This window comes from Phyllopteryx taeniolatus, chromosome 10 (genome assembly GCF_024500385.1).
Source record: "Phyllopteryx taeniolatus isolate TA_2022b chromosome 10, UOR_Ptae_1.2, whole genome shotgun sequence".
NCBI lineage: Eukaryota > Metazoa > Chordata > Actinopteri > Syngnathiformes > Syngnathidae > Phyllopteryx > Phyllopteryx taeniolatus.
In genome coordinates this window covers 6517212-6533671 of record NC_084511.1, presented here as the reverse complement: position 1 = coordinate 6533671, position 16460 = coordinate 6517212, and the positions used below count along the sequence as shown (strand labels likewise).

The 16460-nt window shown below is 40.6% G+C and overlaps 1 protein-coding gene across 1 annotated transcript; it reads right to left on the bottom strand.

The window, feature by feature from the left end:
• Nucleotides 1-3359: 3359 nt before the first annotated feature.
• eef1g (eukaryotic translation elongation factor 1 gamma) lies at nt 3360-16447 on the bottom strand. The gene is made up of 10 exons (XM_061787413.1): nt 16354-16447; nt 15444-15602; nt 15229-15292; nt 11200-11342; nt 7163-7306; nt 6886-7015; nt 6019-6220; nt 5054-5226; nt 4399-4523; nt 3360-3695 (listed from the first exon to the last, which is right to left on the bottom strand). The coding sequence occupies exons 1-10, from the start codon at nt 16363-16365 to the stop codon at nt 3537-3539; spliced, it is 1311 nt and encodes a 436-aa protein (XP_061643397.1). The 5' UTR covers nt 16366-16447; the 3' UTR covers nt 3360-3536.
• Nucleotides 16448-16460: the final 13 nt, after the last annotated feature.

Here is a 16460-nt window from a genome sequence, read left to right as displayed (position 1 = left end):
TTGAAGTCATGAAATAAGTTCCTGTTTACCCAAAAGATAAAGCAGTTGTTTTGCTTTTTGTTCCCTTACCGTATCAAAGGTGAACAAAATCGTGAATTTACAACCAATTAAGGTACGTACCAAATGGGGATTTCTTTAGGAACTGTTTGTTACACTCCTCGCAAATATACATCTGCGGTTGCACCGATTGAGGAAAAACATAACTCCAATGTGGCCCGCAATAAAAACAAGTTTCACATCCCCGATATAGAGACGGACACTGGATTCAACCGCTTATGATAGTTTGCTAGTGCTGCTAGCTGCTATACACATTGTCCCTTGTTTTCCGAAATAGTGTTTCACCTTTTTACATTACAAAGGGCCTCTGAGTTCCGTTGCCACGGCGGTGATGTCACCTGTATTTGTACAGAAATCAGCTCACGCCCAAGTCTATTACTCACCTAGTCTAACGCAGTAATAAAGTCAGAATTCCAGTAAATATTTGCATACAAAACTCATCTGTGCCATGAATAGAACAAAATAAAATGGAAAAACAGTAAGTTCAGCGGTAAGTGAGCGTGCCTTCTTGTCCTGCTTGATGCGCGTCTTCTTTGCTTCTATGCAAACTAGTTCACAGCACACCATTTGTAACCTCCAAACATAGTATGTCGGCGCCACTGTAAGCCGAGGATCGCCTGTAGTTGTACTTTTTAGTGTAAACAGAAATTGATCTAGGGCCTCATTATAATTTACAGGGCATATTAAGTATTTTGCTCAACACTGTAGTATAGGACCACTAAGATGTTCAAATATTGCTTTAAAAAAAAAATCCCTCTGCAATTACAGTTCATCTGGAAAGTGTTCAAAGCGCTTCACTTTGTCTACATTTTATGTTATAGCAGGGATCACCAACATGATGCCCTAGGGCACCAGGTAGCCCCCAAGGGCCATGTGAGTGGCCCACAGGCCTGTTCTTACAGCTCATGAGTGATGGGACATCATGTTTTTTCTAGGAAGGTTATGTTAACATGATCTGTCTCTTGACAGGTGGATATCATTATTATTAATAATATGACTAAAGCTAATTTGAGCAAATATGTTCGGAAGTGTGACTCACAGACAGATTTGACAGATAGATAGATAGATAGATAGATAGATAGATAGATAGATAGATAGATAGATAGATAGATAGATAGATAGATAGACAGATAGATAGATAGATAGATAGATAGATAGATAGATAGATAGATAGATAGATAGATAGATAGATAGATAGATAGATAGATCGATCGATTTAACTTTCACAATGGTTGGTGACTGACCTCTGTGCAATAGGTTTATTTCAAAATAGACTCAGTTCCTTTTTCTGTCAACATTTCTCAGTTTGGAGTTTAATGGCAAAAGCCTGTGAGTAGTAGTACTTATTGAGATTTGATCTCTTGGGTTTTTATTTTGATAAATGTGTAAAGATAGAAAAATATGTTGTGTGGTGTCAATGCATACCATTTGGGAATTAGGCTGTAACATCACAAAATGTGATTAAAAAATTAAGAGCTTTGACTACTTTGCAGATGCGTGGTAATACACATTATAGGACGGTGATATTTTGATCCTGGCTCAGATTATTTCTGCTCTCATAGATCCTATAGGTAGAATTTAAAAATCCGAACAAATCAGAGATCAACCAATGTCCCAGACTGGAGTGCGTTCTATCTGGGAGGTTTCACTGTCCATCATGTAAAGGCAGAAACTCGGCAAATAACCACGGCCACGTCTGAAGTTCCCACGGGGTAGTGGGCGACAGCCATGTAAGGACCTAAAGTTGTGAGAAAACCCAGGCAGTTTCTGTGCGCCTCCTTTCCCAGTAGCCCTACATTGCAACTGATATTAGGGAGTGGGGAGGGGGGGACACCCCTTGCCATGCCATAAATCACTCGTGTGGACTAAATGTGCAAGAAGAGGAAGGAGAAAAAAAAACAGTGGTCATAACGAGCAAGAGGAAAAGACTGGCAAAGATGGAATGGAAAATGTTGCTATTGGCCCAAGACAACAGATTGTTCTTGTGGATCGCTTTACTTTAGTAAATCTGAAGGGACGAAACATGAGAACCAGGTTATTGTGTGGGGCTATTGCCGTTAGGTAGCAAATCTGCCAAAACTCATAAAACTATGTATGCTTGTGTTGATTTTACATTTCCTTGCACAACGGGAAGGCGCTTGTAACTACACCCATTTGCCACCAGCATTGTTGTAGCCACTACAATGCTGTGGGCGAAGTTATTTGCTCAAGTTACAGCGGCCCTCCTCTCTTCGACTGCGGCCCACAGGATGGGTGAATCATGTGTTCACTGCTGTGGGAACATTTCCATTTTCTCTATTTCCATGAAAGAGCAGAGCAAACTAAAATGGCCTCCCTGGTTCAACACTCGAGTGGATTTGCTCTTAGCTGGTTGGGGGAAAAAAAAAAAAATTACACAATGTCATTGTGGGATGCTTTTTTATACATCTGTAATTTGGGTAGTATGTGTGTGTGGGGAGGGGACTCATCCCAGCTCACTGTGGACAAAAGGCAGCGAAATATACCTTTGATAACTGACACCCATTTTTAGTTGTTCAAGTATAAACCGAGGTCAACACCAAAGCAAATGTCGACTGTAGAACATTTCTATTTTATGCAAGCCACAAAATTCGTTTTGTCTGATTCCTAACAGCTATACAGCTTTTCAAAAAGTGAGTATTGGCTGCCCCTTGCAGGAAGAAGTTAGAGGTGCAGCTGAAGCCATATTAAAAACTTATTTTTTGTTTTGATTGAAGAAAAATAAACGAGTGGAGAAATTTAAAATAGTCTTGACACCGAAATTTCGTCAATCTACTCATGGCCATTGTATCGATTCAATGTATCTTAGCTTCTCAGGGCATTTTATCAATCACAACTGTACTGTTCTGGTTGTCTTAGCAATGTTTCGCCATCCATTTGGCCCAGGCAAATATTTTAAGAAGAATTTCACAGGACACCAAACTAAAATATCACAAAAGTTATATTAACCATACTGAAATAAGGATGAGGATAAGAATTTAACCAAAAGTTTGCATGTGTAAAGTGTGAAACATAGGTCACTATTTTGTTACTGCCGTAAAACAGGTACATTCGTAAGGGGAAAAGAACATCAGACCACTTCAGTGAAGTTCCCTAATTTCCTTCAGCACACGAATGTGCCAGGGCACTGTAGTTGGGAATCACTGAGATGATGTTTACGCCACTCCTCCAAGCAGGCTTCATCAGTGCATGCACATAGCTTGTAGTTTAGACAAGATCACGGATGAGCATGGGAGTGTGCGTAATACGTGTTTAGCGTAAGACCACAAATCAAACTCCAAAAGCATTGTGGAAAACGCTTTATTTTGTAGGTGACGACAAAACAAGTTTGGGGCCACAGACAAATCCCAAACACCATCAGTTTCAGGTGTGTTAGAACCTGTTGGCTCAAAGTCTGTAGGGTGGGAAGCATCGCAAGCAGAGGTGCAAAGTGCTTTCGTTCAATCTGTCCCACTGTCCACTCATTTGAAGATTTTGCCCTGGTTGACAGCTTTGCCCACATGCTTGAATTCTCCCTCCCATGCGAAGTATTCCTTCACCATGGTCTTGCACTCCTCACTTTTGGGATCCAACTTGCGCCAGTCATATGACTCGTAGTCGATTTGCCAGTCTGGAGATAGCTGGGGAGTGGAAAGAAAAACAAAGCGCTCTTTTGAATATCAGTGGTGTGGCTTCAGGTTTCGCAAGCTTGTTGTGCACCAGTGTCAGATGAGCTGGTTCGTCCAACAGCATAACTATGCACAATGAAGAAAGGAATAAACAAAAAAAAATACATAAAAATAAAATGCAAGGAAACTGTTGTATCAAGTATCTGAAAACATTTGATGAGCATTTAAAACCGTGTGCAATGTGTTCTCAACCTCCACTTGTTACATTTTAATCTTTGTGTTCAAATGTGACCACAGCATGAACCAGCCTTTTTAACTCACTGAACCAGAGATGACTGGGATGAATATGATCTCAATTTGCTCTTCCCCTGTCAGATTAAGACAACGTGCCATTGCTGGGCACCGCCTTGCCCAAAGACAGGGGATGACAACTTGCGGAGTGCCAACAAAGCGCACGAACGCGTCAATTAAAATGAAATTGACTATGCATGTTGACGGTATTGTATTTATTGAAGGCTTTTGATAGTTTGGTTTCGTGGAACTGCATGTACTTTTACATGTAAATGTAATTCTGCGTACTTATGCAGGTTTGATGAAATGTTTAACCCTCCCAGAAAACTTCTGCCTGTTGAGATGTAGCTGAAGTGTTATACAATAACAAAACATGACAGTACGATGACAGGCCATAGATTCTGCAGTTGTCAAGAGCACTCACAGTGAAAGCCAGGTTTTGGCCTCTGAAGACCCAGATTCCAGAGATGCAGCTGCTGTTGTTGGTACCAAACAAAAGAACACTACCAAAGGCATTCTTTCGGAGTTTGTCGAGGCGCTGGAACATCCCTAAAGAGGACAGTGGGGATGGCAATTTTTAAGCGGTAAGCACAAATAAACCGATTTAGACAGGAGTGATGGAGGTTGTCTTGTAGAAATCAGTTTTACATAGTAACCACACATGAACCAGCCCTAAACTCACCGAATCAGAGATGACTGGGATGAGCATTGATGAAAATTTGTCTTCGACGTTCAGATTAAGACTTTGTGCCATGAAAGAACAAAGCCTTGGCAAATGTTAGGGCACTGCCTAAACGGGCAAAGCCAATTGAGAACAGATGTATTTTTGATTGTAAAATTACATTTTAACTGCATTACCTAGCATACAGATTTTGCCATGGATAATGTTTTAACTATCAATTTTACTGACTTAAAAGATTAACTAAATTTAGAGCTTCTAAATTAAGAATGTGGAATTTTGCTGATGGAAAAAAAGTGCAGCAAAGACAACAATTTGCTTGCACAAAAAAATAATCTGAATTCCTAGTAATGTACGAGCAGAAAAATAATACCTTTAAATTGACTTAGTTTTGGCTCACCTGAGATAAGGTTGCAACTTTTGAAGACTTCTGTAAGCTCTTGCGGATATTTGTACTCCGCAAACCAGATTGAGTACCCCTCTGCGTCAAAGTTTTCCCAGAAATAGGGAATAGCTACTGTTAAAGTGTCCTGGTTGGAGTATGTTCTCTTGAACTCGTCCATGACAAACGCACTGGAACAAACAAATAGATAAGTTAGTGATATTTAAATTTAGACCGTGTTCAACATGTCTGGTGGGCATCTTCACATTGTGCTGTCAAATGTGTCCACAGGATGAACCAGCCTTTCGCTCACTGAACTGGAGATGACTGGGATGAATATGGACTGTTTTCTCTTCCCCCATCAGATTAAGATTTGTGTCACAACCAGACACCACCTTGCCCAAAGACAGGGAACTGCCCACCGTGGATATAGAGGCTCGCAGGGACTTGCAGCTCTAGCAAACGGAGATTATTATAGTTTGTGGGCCGGATTACTTAACTCCGGTTAGTAACATAAATTAATAAAAAAAAAAAGGAACTGGACATTATCTGTGTGTGCTTGCGAGTATCATGCCCGAGATGAGACGTCATCATGGCTGAGCTTGAAAAACCACCGCGTACAGTATGTCACTTCACTGTTCTCACGGAGTCGTCGGCTAAATTGATAAATAGAACATCAAACTGGGCCAGCCAGGGGAACAGAGCATCGCACTGGCCGCTGTGGCTGTTGACAGTACCGGCTGCAAGGGTCTGTAAGCGGAGAACTTGGGGTGGTGGGGGTTCAAAAGCAACCAGCCAGGCTGTGGCCACTCAGAGCACACAGTCATCGGCGCTCTCTGCTGAAGAGGAGCGACAAGGCGCGGGCATTTCTTTGTGCAGATGTGTGGGGCAGGACTGAAATAAGCTAGAGTCAAACCTTGCTAGGATTTGCTTGCTAGCATACTCTACCTTTAAGTAAAGATCAAAGTTGTACTTCGCTCTACCTCTTTGGCAGCTCTGCAAAGGGGTCCTTCGCTTTGGGCTCTGCAGCCAAAGCAGCATCACAGTCATCCATCTCTTCCGGTTCAGGCTTCTTCTCCTCCTTTTTCTTCTCTTTCTTCTCCTGAGACTTGGTTGAATCTTTTCCAGCCTTCTCTTTCTTGGGTGGTGCCTCTTTCTTGGGCTGTATCTCAGCAAACTTTTTAGCTACAGGACAAAACAAAACAGTAAAAACTTTGTTTCTAAGACACCAAAATTAGACTTCACTAATGCAACTCCTTGGCTTACTTGTATTGCAAAGTCATGATGAAATTAACTTAGAACATGACAAAGTCAAGCCATCCTTATGTATCTATTCAGCCTTGATGTAGCACACAGGGGCTATTCAGCCACGTAAGCATCATCTGATCTGGCAGTGTGAGTGAATATCAATCATACTTGCATTTAAAAAAAGAGCATAATATAAACTGTGCGCTTCTGCGTGGCAGGCATCTTGGATCAAGAAAAGACCAGTATTTATTCTGTAGGTCCTTGGTCCCATGCAACGATGTGATGAGAATTCTAAGTAGTAAATTAATGATTTCTGACAAGTGTGAAGTCTACAGGCAGGGGTTAAGTTCAGTGAGTCCATTAATGAACACATTTTCATGCCTAATGGTCTGCCGTCAAAAAAGTTACATCTGGTCATATCTTTCCAAGCATAATTGTACTCTAGAAAGTACAACCAGAAGCAATACATTAAAGAATCAAAAGTTTAATTTCTTCACCAGTTTGAGGCCATTTAACCATCTGACTCTTAAATAATTGTTAACTTATCCAGATTTCAGATAGAAGGCATGTGTAAACGTGGTACGAGTGAGCAAGTGACGCACCATCAAACTGGGCCATTTTTTCACACAGCTTGACCGCTCCGAGGACAGTCTTGAACTGGGGCTGGTTAACACAAGTGACAAACCAACGGGTCACGTTGGGATAAGGCTGACGGAAAGATGGTTCAAGGACCTAGACAGAGAGAAAGGAGGGATGTGAGATCTTTCAACCAAAAGGAAAATATTCTGGGGACTATTGCATGAAATGTATGTTTTTGTCAAATATAATCTGGTTTGCAAGCAACCCTGCTATGTTGTATGAATACTGAATAAGGCTAACCTGCTTATAGAGCCACAGCATGGAGCAGGCCACTGTGATGTCAGCAAGAGTGACCCTCTCCCCAACCAGGAAGGTACGAGTGTTCAGGTGTTGGTTGAGCACTGCAAGCAGCTTCTTCACATCCTCCTTTGCCTGCTCTGTGGCCTGGGCACACCCAGATAGGAGAATGACTATTCTGGTCAATAAAAAGCAAACAGAAAATGGATAAAGACGATAGAACAATCAGTGATGGATGTTGTCTTTCAGAACATTAAGAATCCTCAAGTCAGTTGTGACCATAGGATGAACCAGCATTAAACTCCGGGATGTCCGGGATGAATATGGAAAAAAATATCATCCCCTATCAGATTAAGACTGTGCCATGGAAAGGACACAGCCTTGGCCAAAAACAGGCCTAAAATTAACAACATGATAAGTGGTACCATCTTGGTAGAATCTTTGAAAAAACAGGGAATAAGCACTTCAAATGCCTCTAAAATCCTTAATAAATAAATCCATGAAAAAAAGAATTGATGACAAGTACATAACCGATTCGACTGTTCAAACTTTTCTTCAATTAAACAAAACTGAGATAATTGTTTTTGGCAATAAAGAAAAGAGGATTGCTGTTAGTAAATATCTGGAGTCACTCTCTTTAAAAACCCAGAGACCAAGTCGGAAACCTTGATATTCTGATAACATTCCGACCTGACTTTCAACAGTCATATCAAATCAATTGCTAAAACTGCCTTCTACCATTTTAAGAACATATCCAGAGTGAAGGCTTGCTTGTGTCAAGCAGACCAGGAGAAGCTCATCCATGTTTTCATATCAAGTAGACTTGACTATTGTAATGGTCTTCTGACTGGACTCCCAAAAAAGAGCATTAAACAGCTGTAGATCATTCAGAATGCTGCAGCTTGGGTTCTGACCAGAACAAAGAGGTCAGACCATATTACTCCAATTCTAAAGTCTGGCTTCCAGTCAAGTTTAGAATAGATGTTAAAGTTCTGCTATTGGTCTATTTAATCACTAAACTGTTTAGGTCCTGAATACATGAATGAAATGCTAATGGAATATAAACTCAGCAGGGCTCTGAGATCGACACTCAAGGCAAATAGTGGAGCACAGAGTCCCAAAGCAAACATGGTGAAGCAGCATTTAGGTATTACCGTATTTTCCGGACTACAGAGCGCATCAAAATACAAGCTGCCCCCACTAAATTTGTAGAAATTATACATAGATTAGCCACACCAGACTATACGACTATACTATATAATATATTAGATATTTACACAGAAAGATTTTGTCAATGTTTATTTACATACCTTAGTTGTTTCCAAACAGTGCTTGTAACACGGCAGTAAAACAGCTCAAACATAACAGAAAAGTCATTGTTTTTATTCATCCTCCTCCTGCTCACTGAAGAATGTTCGTCTTCTTCAGTGTCGGAGTTGAAGAGCCTCAGAACCTCTCCGTCACACACCATTTCATTCTCTCTGTCGGTGTCGCGCTCAATGTCATTTTCATCTCGAGACACAGTTACCGCTCAAGTTGTGCTGTTTTCCTCATGTAGCAGTCCAGCCTTTCGAAATCCGTTGGTGATCGTAGATTCTTTCACACTGCTCCATGCTTTTAAGATCCACTGGCAGACCTCAGAAAAGGATGATCTTCGCATGCAGCCAGTTTTTGTGAAAGATTTCTCGGTGCTGGTCATCCAAACCTCCCACTCACCTCGGAGTGCCGCTTAAAAAGCACGATAGACAGATTGATGGCTTTCAACTTAAAAGCTGCATCAAACGCTTTTCTTCTTGTACTTTCAATGATGAGGGTGTGAAAAATAAAAACTATTTTGCGTTCGTCCGTGTCGTGCTGCGTTTTGCGCTGAGTGCACCATAAACTAGCGTCGTCTTCTACACGCTGGAAGCATCTGCGCATGCCCAAACCCTAGTGCATTATGGGAAACGGTCATGTTTTAAGCATTTATATATCTATATTTTAGCCGCATCTTTGCAGAGGCCGCAGGGTTTAGACCGCGTGAAAAAAGTAGCGGCTTATAGTCCGGAAAATACGGTATGCTGCACACAAGTTAGCAACAGGAGTGACTTCAGCCCCAAGTGTGCATGTTTTTAAGTCCAGGTTAAAAACTCTTCTTTTTAGAAGCTTTTTAGAGCATTTCCACTTTCAAATGATATTTCTTGCACCGTACGCTGGTTTAATTGTATTTTTATTTTATTTATTTTCTCTTTGTTTTAAATGTTTATATGCTGTTTGTCTTTGTTTTTAAATACTTTTAATCATTTAAAGCACATTGAGTTACCTTGTGTATGAAATGTGCGATATAAATAAATTTGCTTTGCTTACTGCCTACACTGCTCTCACATTTCATGTTTAATTTTTACTATAAGGCGAGTTTTTTTAGGGCAAGTGACAGTTAAAAATTTCATGATAATTTTTAGCGGTCAGTTTAGAGCACAGGGACTTTCGCTTTTATGAATTTAATGCTGGCTATTTTTAACAGAAACTTGTCAGCCAATTAAGGGCTGGAGTTCAATGAGTAGCAGATGATACAGAAGTATCGATTGTAGTTGTAGACAATCTGTGTGAGGAAGCCAAAGATGTCAGAAAATCACGAAATCCTCTTAAATCCAGAAAATAACACTATATTGCCAAAGGTATTTTATTTCAGCATGACCAATTACATTGGTGTGTGACTTTTTATAGAGATGTTGAGAAATAATGAAGTTACACTGCTTTACTCTAATTTGAAGGCTTTTTTTTTTTTTTTTTTTTTTTTAAATCCAGATTTTCTGTAGACGATATCACACTAAAGTGTTCCGCAAAAACGCTATTCACTCCCCCCCACCACACTCCCTCACCCCATTTTCAAAATTCTTGCTGTGTTATACTCTGGTTGAAGTGGCGATTCCAACGAGACTTGGCATTTTGATCTTTTTTTTGGCCATTATTAAAGTAAACTAGAAATGCATCAGCCTCCGTAAGGAATGTGTGTGACCCTCCAGCATGGAACTGATAGGAAGTCGCTGGGCCGTGTTTTGAGCCCATAAAGCACTGACTACGTTAAGATTAATTTTCAGATGTGATTCAGTCAGCAGGAAATTATTTTTTAGTAAAGATCACTTTCCAGTTGGAATTGATGTGAATTTCTTACCTTTGTTCACCCCCCCCCCCCCCCCCCCCAAAATGCTTTTATTGAGGGTACAGTACTCCATGAGGATAGTCAGACAACCCTTGTTGCTAGGCTAATGCCAAAATGCTGTTTCCGATCTTTAAACAGCTGTGTGACTTCCGATTGGTTTTGTGCTGGAGGGTCACATATGCTGACAATGTTTTCATAAGATATTCACTGATGGGCTTAACTAAGTTATTTTCCCAATGGAGAAAAGTGCAGGAACAACAATCTGCTCGCCCACACAAAAATATTACAAAACACAAAAAAAAAAAAAAAAAAAAAAAACCTGATGTAGTCATTTTAGTTGCACACATGGACAAAATTGTTGGTACCCCTCTGTTAATGAAAGAAGAACCCAGTGGTCACAGAAATATCTTCAATACCTTCAATCTAAAAAAAAAAAGGTAATAATTCCTTCTAAGAGCCCTGATCTAAATCCTATTGAACATCTGTGGAAGGAGTTGAAACATGCTGTCTGGAGAAAGCACCCTTCAAACCTGAGACAAGTGGAGCAGTTTGCTCAAGAGTGGGCCAAAACACCTGCTGAGAGGTGCAGAAGTCTCACTGGAAGTTACAAAAATCGATTGATTGCGTCAAAAGGTTGTGCAACAAAATATTAAGGGTACCATAATTTTTTTTGTGAAAGTCTGTTTCATGAGTTTGCTTTTTTGAAATAATTCTGTTGAACCACAATTCAAATGCAATGTATGATTTTTATTATTTAATTACAAAATTTAAAAAAATAATTATTTATTACTTTTGTCAGATTATTTCTGTGACCATTGTGGGTTTTTCTTTCATTAACATAAGGGTACCAGCAATTTTGTTCATGTGTGTAATAGTAGTATGTGAACAAGCTACACACCTGCTTGTTGAACTGCATGATTCCCAGAGTGGGGAATACCCATGTGCTGGCTGGAGGGACAATCTCTGAGTCAGCAAAGCTCACCCACTGGAGGACCTGCGCTGAAGCCTTGGGTGTGCTACCGCGTAGGACATCATTGCCCACTACATTTGAAGGGAACAAAGTTATAGTGATACGTTGAACAAGTCTATACTGCTTCAGTGCTTTCTTTAACACCACAGCACCACTTTTGATGCTATTTTTTGTTTAATCTTTGTGTTTAAATGTGACCACAGCATGAACCAGCCTTTTTAACTCACTGAACCAGAGATGACTGGGATGAATATGCTCAATTTGCTCTTCCCCCGTCAGATTAAGACAACATGCCATAGCTGGGCACTGCCTTGCCCAAAGACAGGGGATGAAACTCATGAGCACACAAAGTATACATACCAAGCTGCACTACAGTTAGATAAATGTGACAATTTAATGTAATTGACTATGCATGCTGAAGGTATTGCATTGAAAGTCTTTTTCTAAGGCTGTTTTACTGAAATGCATGCTCTTGGATGTAAATGTGGCAGCCGTGGCGCACCGGTTAAGATCATCACCTGCCACTGTGGGGGACCTAAGTGCAAGACCCAGACCGGACCAACCACCAATATCCCCCTGGACTCACTGCTGTGGTGTGCTTGAGCAAGACACTGATATCCTGAACTGCTCCCCGGGTGCTACAGCTGCCCCAGTGTGTTCCACTAACAAGTGTGTGTTCACTGTGATGGGTAAAATGTAGAGAACAAATTTTGTGTGCATGCATGCATGCATGTTAATGACAATAAAGGTAATTATTGATAGATTCTTTGGAAATTAGATTGTCACCGCAATATTCACAATAAAGCCCCCCCCCCAAAAAAAACATGAGAATCTAGTCCCTTCCAAAAGTATTGGAACTTTTGTCTCATCAACTTTTTGTCTTCCTCTTTTGTTACGAATCCCAAATGTATTCAGTATACAACAATAACAAAGGAATTGACCTTGCAAAAAGAGACATTTCAAGGTTTTAGTGTTTTATGTTACCTTTTGATCTAGGGCTGGCAAAAAAGTTGACTAAATGGGCTAAGCAGACTACAAAATTGGGTGGATGCAGAATTTCTACCTCGACGCTCCGCTGGAAACATGTTTGCGCCGCTGTCCGTATTTTCCACACAAACGATGTCTTGCAAACGACCCATGCAGTGTTGGAGTAAAGCAGAAGTGTGGGGAGGGTCATTTAAAATTAAAAATGGGTGTAAATAAAGTCTGATGTAATTACTGCTAAGTGGAGCTGGAATACCACTTCTATGATTCAACATCCATCTCGACAAGCAGCTACGCCGGTACACAAGGTAACGCATTATTTTTTTTTTTTATATTTTAAAATACCCTACGCCATTGCTAGTTAGAATGTACTATACGGTGTTACATAAGGAGACGCGGCAAGATTTGTTAAGATCACTTCACGTCGCTCGACGAAGCTAGCATGTACCAACGCTAGGCTAACCTGTCCGCATTCTGCATTGCTCCATCCATTTTCTGTACCGCTTATCCTCACTTGGGTCACGGCTGTGTTGGAGCCTATCCCAGCTATCTTCAGGCGAGAGGCGAGGTACACCATGAACTGGTCGCCACCCAATGACAGGGTATGTATAAACAAACAACCCTTCACACTTACACCTACAGGCAATTTAGAGTCTTCAATCAACCTACCACGCATGTTTTTGGGACGTGGGAGGAAACAAGAGTACCCGGAGAAAACCCACGCGGGCACGGGAAGACCATGCAAACTCCACACAGGCGGGGGCCGGAATTTGAACCGCGGTCCTCAGAATTGTGAGGCAGATGTCCTAACCAGTCGTCACCGTGCCCCCTGGAGTGAAACATTATAGACTAAATCTGTGTGCGGTTAACCTCGTCATGGTGCACAAAGCTTCTCCGTGCCCTCTGAGAACAAAAACGTTTTCAAAAGCTGTTCAAGTCAGTCATCGCAATGCATGAAACATACATGATTTTAATAAGCTTTACACGATCAGGTTTTTTGGGGCCGTTCACAGAGTTTAAAAAAACGATAACCGATCCGATCACAAGATGGAGCAATGCGTCTATTTAAATGACCTGTTCATTTACTGTATATACTTGTGTACTTAATTGCTCAAACTTTTTTTTTTACAATAAATGTATCATTGTTCCTCTATTTATGCCAATGAGGCACAGTGACAGACAGAACAAATGAATGGTCTTCTATTAGAAGGCAGGAAGTAAAGTATTTTTGTTTGTTGGTGTGCCATGATATTTTTCAATTGTAAAATATGTTCCTTTGCTCCATAAAGGTTGGAAATCACTGCTCTAATCAGGTCATGTATTCTAATCAGGTCAAACCAACATTACAACATGGCAGAAATAATGGGTGGTAACTTACTGTAATTAAATTATTGTAATTAAATTACTTAACCTACACCAAAATTTTAGATCATGATTCGACAGAACGGCTGCATGTTTACGTACAACCGTTAGTGCTAGCTTGCTAGGCTACATAAAATTTTTGTTGCCTGCTTGCGAGCCGTATCGTATTAAAAGTATGTGAACATACCTCAAGCAAGCCTAAATGAACGTCCTCTCCTGTCCTGAGCACCGGTGACCACCAACACGTTTCCCCCCATTTTGTCCTTATAATACAGTCGGCGTGATCCACTCTTGTTGTCATCGCCACGGTAATGAGCGTATCCGGCCGCATTTGAGTTGACAAGATAAAGCCCAATGATCGGGATGCGGTGGTATCCGAATACAAGATTTTATTGCAGTAGTCTGACATTTTTGCCTTGTAGTCCAAATTTGCCTTGTAGTCTGATCCGGGCAGTACGTGTTGTCTGTTCCACACCGCCGACTTTTTTTTTTTTTTTTTTAAATTATAAATAACTTCATTGGCCGTCAGATATTTACAGTACTACGTCAAAAGACACGCGACAAGGCTAAAAATAAACTAGCTTTTGGATTCAAATATACTGTGCACGATGGCGACGCGGAGTAAATGTCTTTTGCGGAGCCGATCAATGATGGCGAATTATGAGAAAGCCAATCAGCATAAAATGCTAATTATCGGCTGATACCGATAAGGCCGATAAAAATTGGTGTAAAGTCTAGATTTTAGCCCCGTTACTGACCCAATTTGCCATTGCAGGCGGTTTGACACGGCCGTTATTGTTTACGTACAAACGTGTCCAAGCAAAACTAGATGCCGTTTGTTAGCGATATTAAAAGTACGTGAAGACAACCTCAAGCTCTCCTTGAAGAAAGGCCACCCCCAAAACATGACGACACAAAAATGAAGTGGTTGTAATTGTAGTAAACCCAGGCCCAACAAGTCAGCTTGGGATAGCACATTTACACATGGACAAGCTTTGCGGCGTACCAAAGTAATGTTTTGTTGTTGTTGTTTGTAAATGAGAATTAAAAAATAAATAAATAAATAAGTTAACTAGTCAAGTAATCACCCCAAAAAAAGTTTTTTTTTGGGGTGATTACTTAGTCAACGCAATATCTACAGGATAATTGATTCTAAAAGGACTCAATAGTTACAGCCTTATAGACATGATATAACAAAATTCAGGTGCTCTGAAGAACGGGACTTTATTCAAATAACAATAACTTCCATACATTCACTTCAATTCAGGTCCAACTTACAATCTACACACCGCATTGATACCATCCACTCAGTACCAACATGTGCAGTGAAAGGATAAGTCCATTCATCATAAATGAGAATAAAATGCATGTTAGCAATTACAAAAAATTAACTCGTTTGGCGGCGGATGATTACACAATTATGTGGTGCATTACGTAACAGGATAATTGATTCTATAAAGATTCAATTGTGACAGCCCTATTTTGATCAAATTATAAAGACACCACCTTGAAGTGAGCTTACTTTTGAAATGATGCAAGACCATTTTCTAAGGATGTCAAGCTAAAGACACCTGCTTTTACTAAAACCTAAGGATACATCGAGATACTCACAGTAATGAGCAATGGCGTTACTCTCAAACAGACAGAAACCATCATCTCCTTGGTAGGCAGGTACCTACAAATCATTGGGCAATAAATTTTAAGATATTTAGAACATAGGAAGAACTGGAATAAATAATACAGACAACTGCAGGTGATTCGGTCAAACCAATTTTTGATTTGCACCACACCAATCTGAGAAGTTCCAAGGATCATACACCATCTACCTTGCCCTGGGGGAAGTTGTTGAGGAAGGCTGGGGTGTGGTTCGTCTGCCCGAAGGTAAAGGCAGGGGCACTGCTGGCCACTTTGAGGGCAGCACCGCTGTATTGGGCAGCAATCTGAGCCTTGAAGGCCCTCCAGTTCTCTGGATACGTGTACAGAGTCTGGGAAAATGGGGGGTAAGAGATTGATCATATTTGACCTTTTGCATGTATTAAAGCATAAACGTAAAGCATAATCGTAAGTCTTTTTTTTTTATTTTTTTTTAAAGTTAAATGATCGATGATTTGCTCTGTATTCAGTCTGAAGTAAGCATTGTATTTTGTAAGGGAGAGTTTCTCGTCTAGCCATACACGACATCCAAATTGTACCTTTACTTACCCTAAACTATTTAACCGGCCAGACAAGGTGGGCAACCAATGAGGTCTTTACAGATATATTTAGTGTGAAGACAAACAAAAACGTTGAAACAACGTCTGGCATTCACGTGTCTTCAGCTTTTATCGGCGCTAGCTAGCGATCACATAGTAACATACAAAAACGTTTCTATAATATGATCAAATATAGGTAGGCGTTGAGAGTATGGATTAAAAATAAGGACCATTTGCATTTAGCGAAGAAATTAAAACATATATTTTCACATTTAAACAGCTAACGTGGCACGAGCCTCGCAAGGGCGATAGATGGGCGTCATTACTAAATGCAACGTCAGTGTAACGCAGTGCTAACATTTCTTACAGTGGTGCCTAAATTGTTCGTGGCAAATATACTTTAAAATCATGACGTAAGTAAACGAGAACGGAGCTGGCGTTCAATGGTGCCGTTTAACAATAACGATTGCTAAGATTCAGGGCGGATTGCGATGGTGAAGTACAAATGAATGCAAAATTCGGAGCCACTCTCCATCTTACTCACCCCTGCCGCCATCTTCAGGACGAAAGAAAGAGAGAACGACGGCGCGGCCCGATGACGTATATTACGCCGCAAGACGTGCGCGTACACGAGCTGTTTCGCTTTTGAAA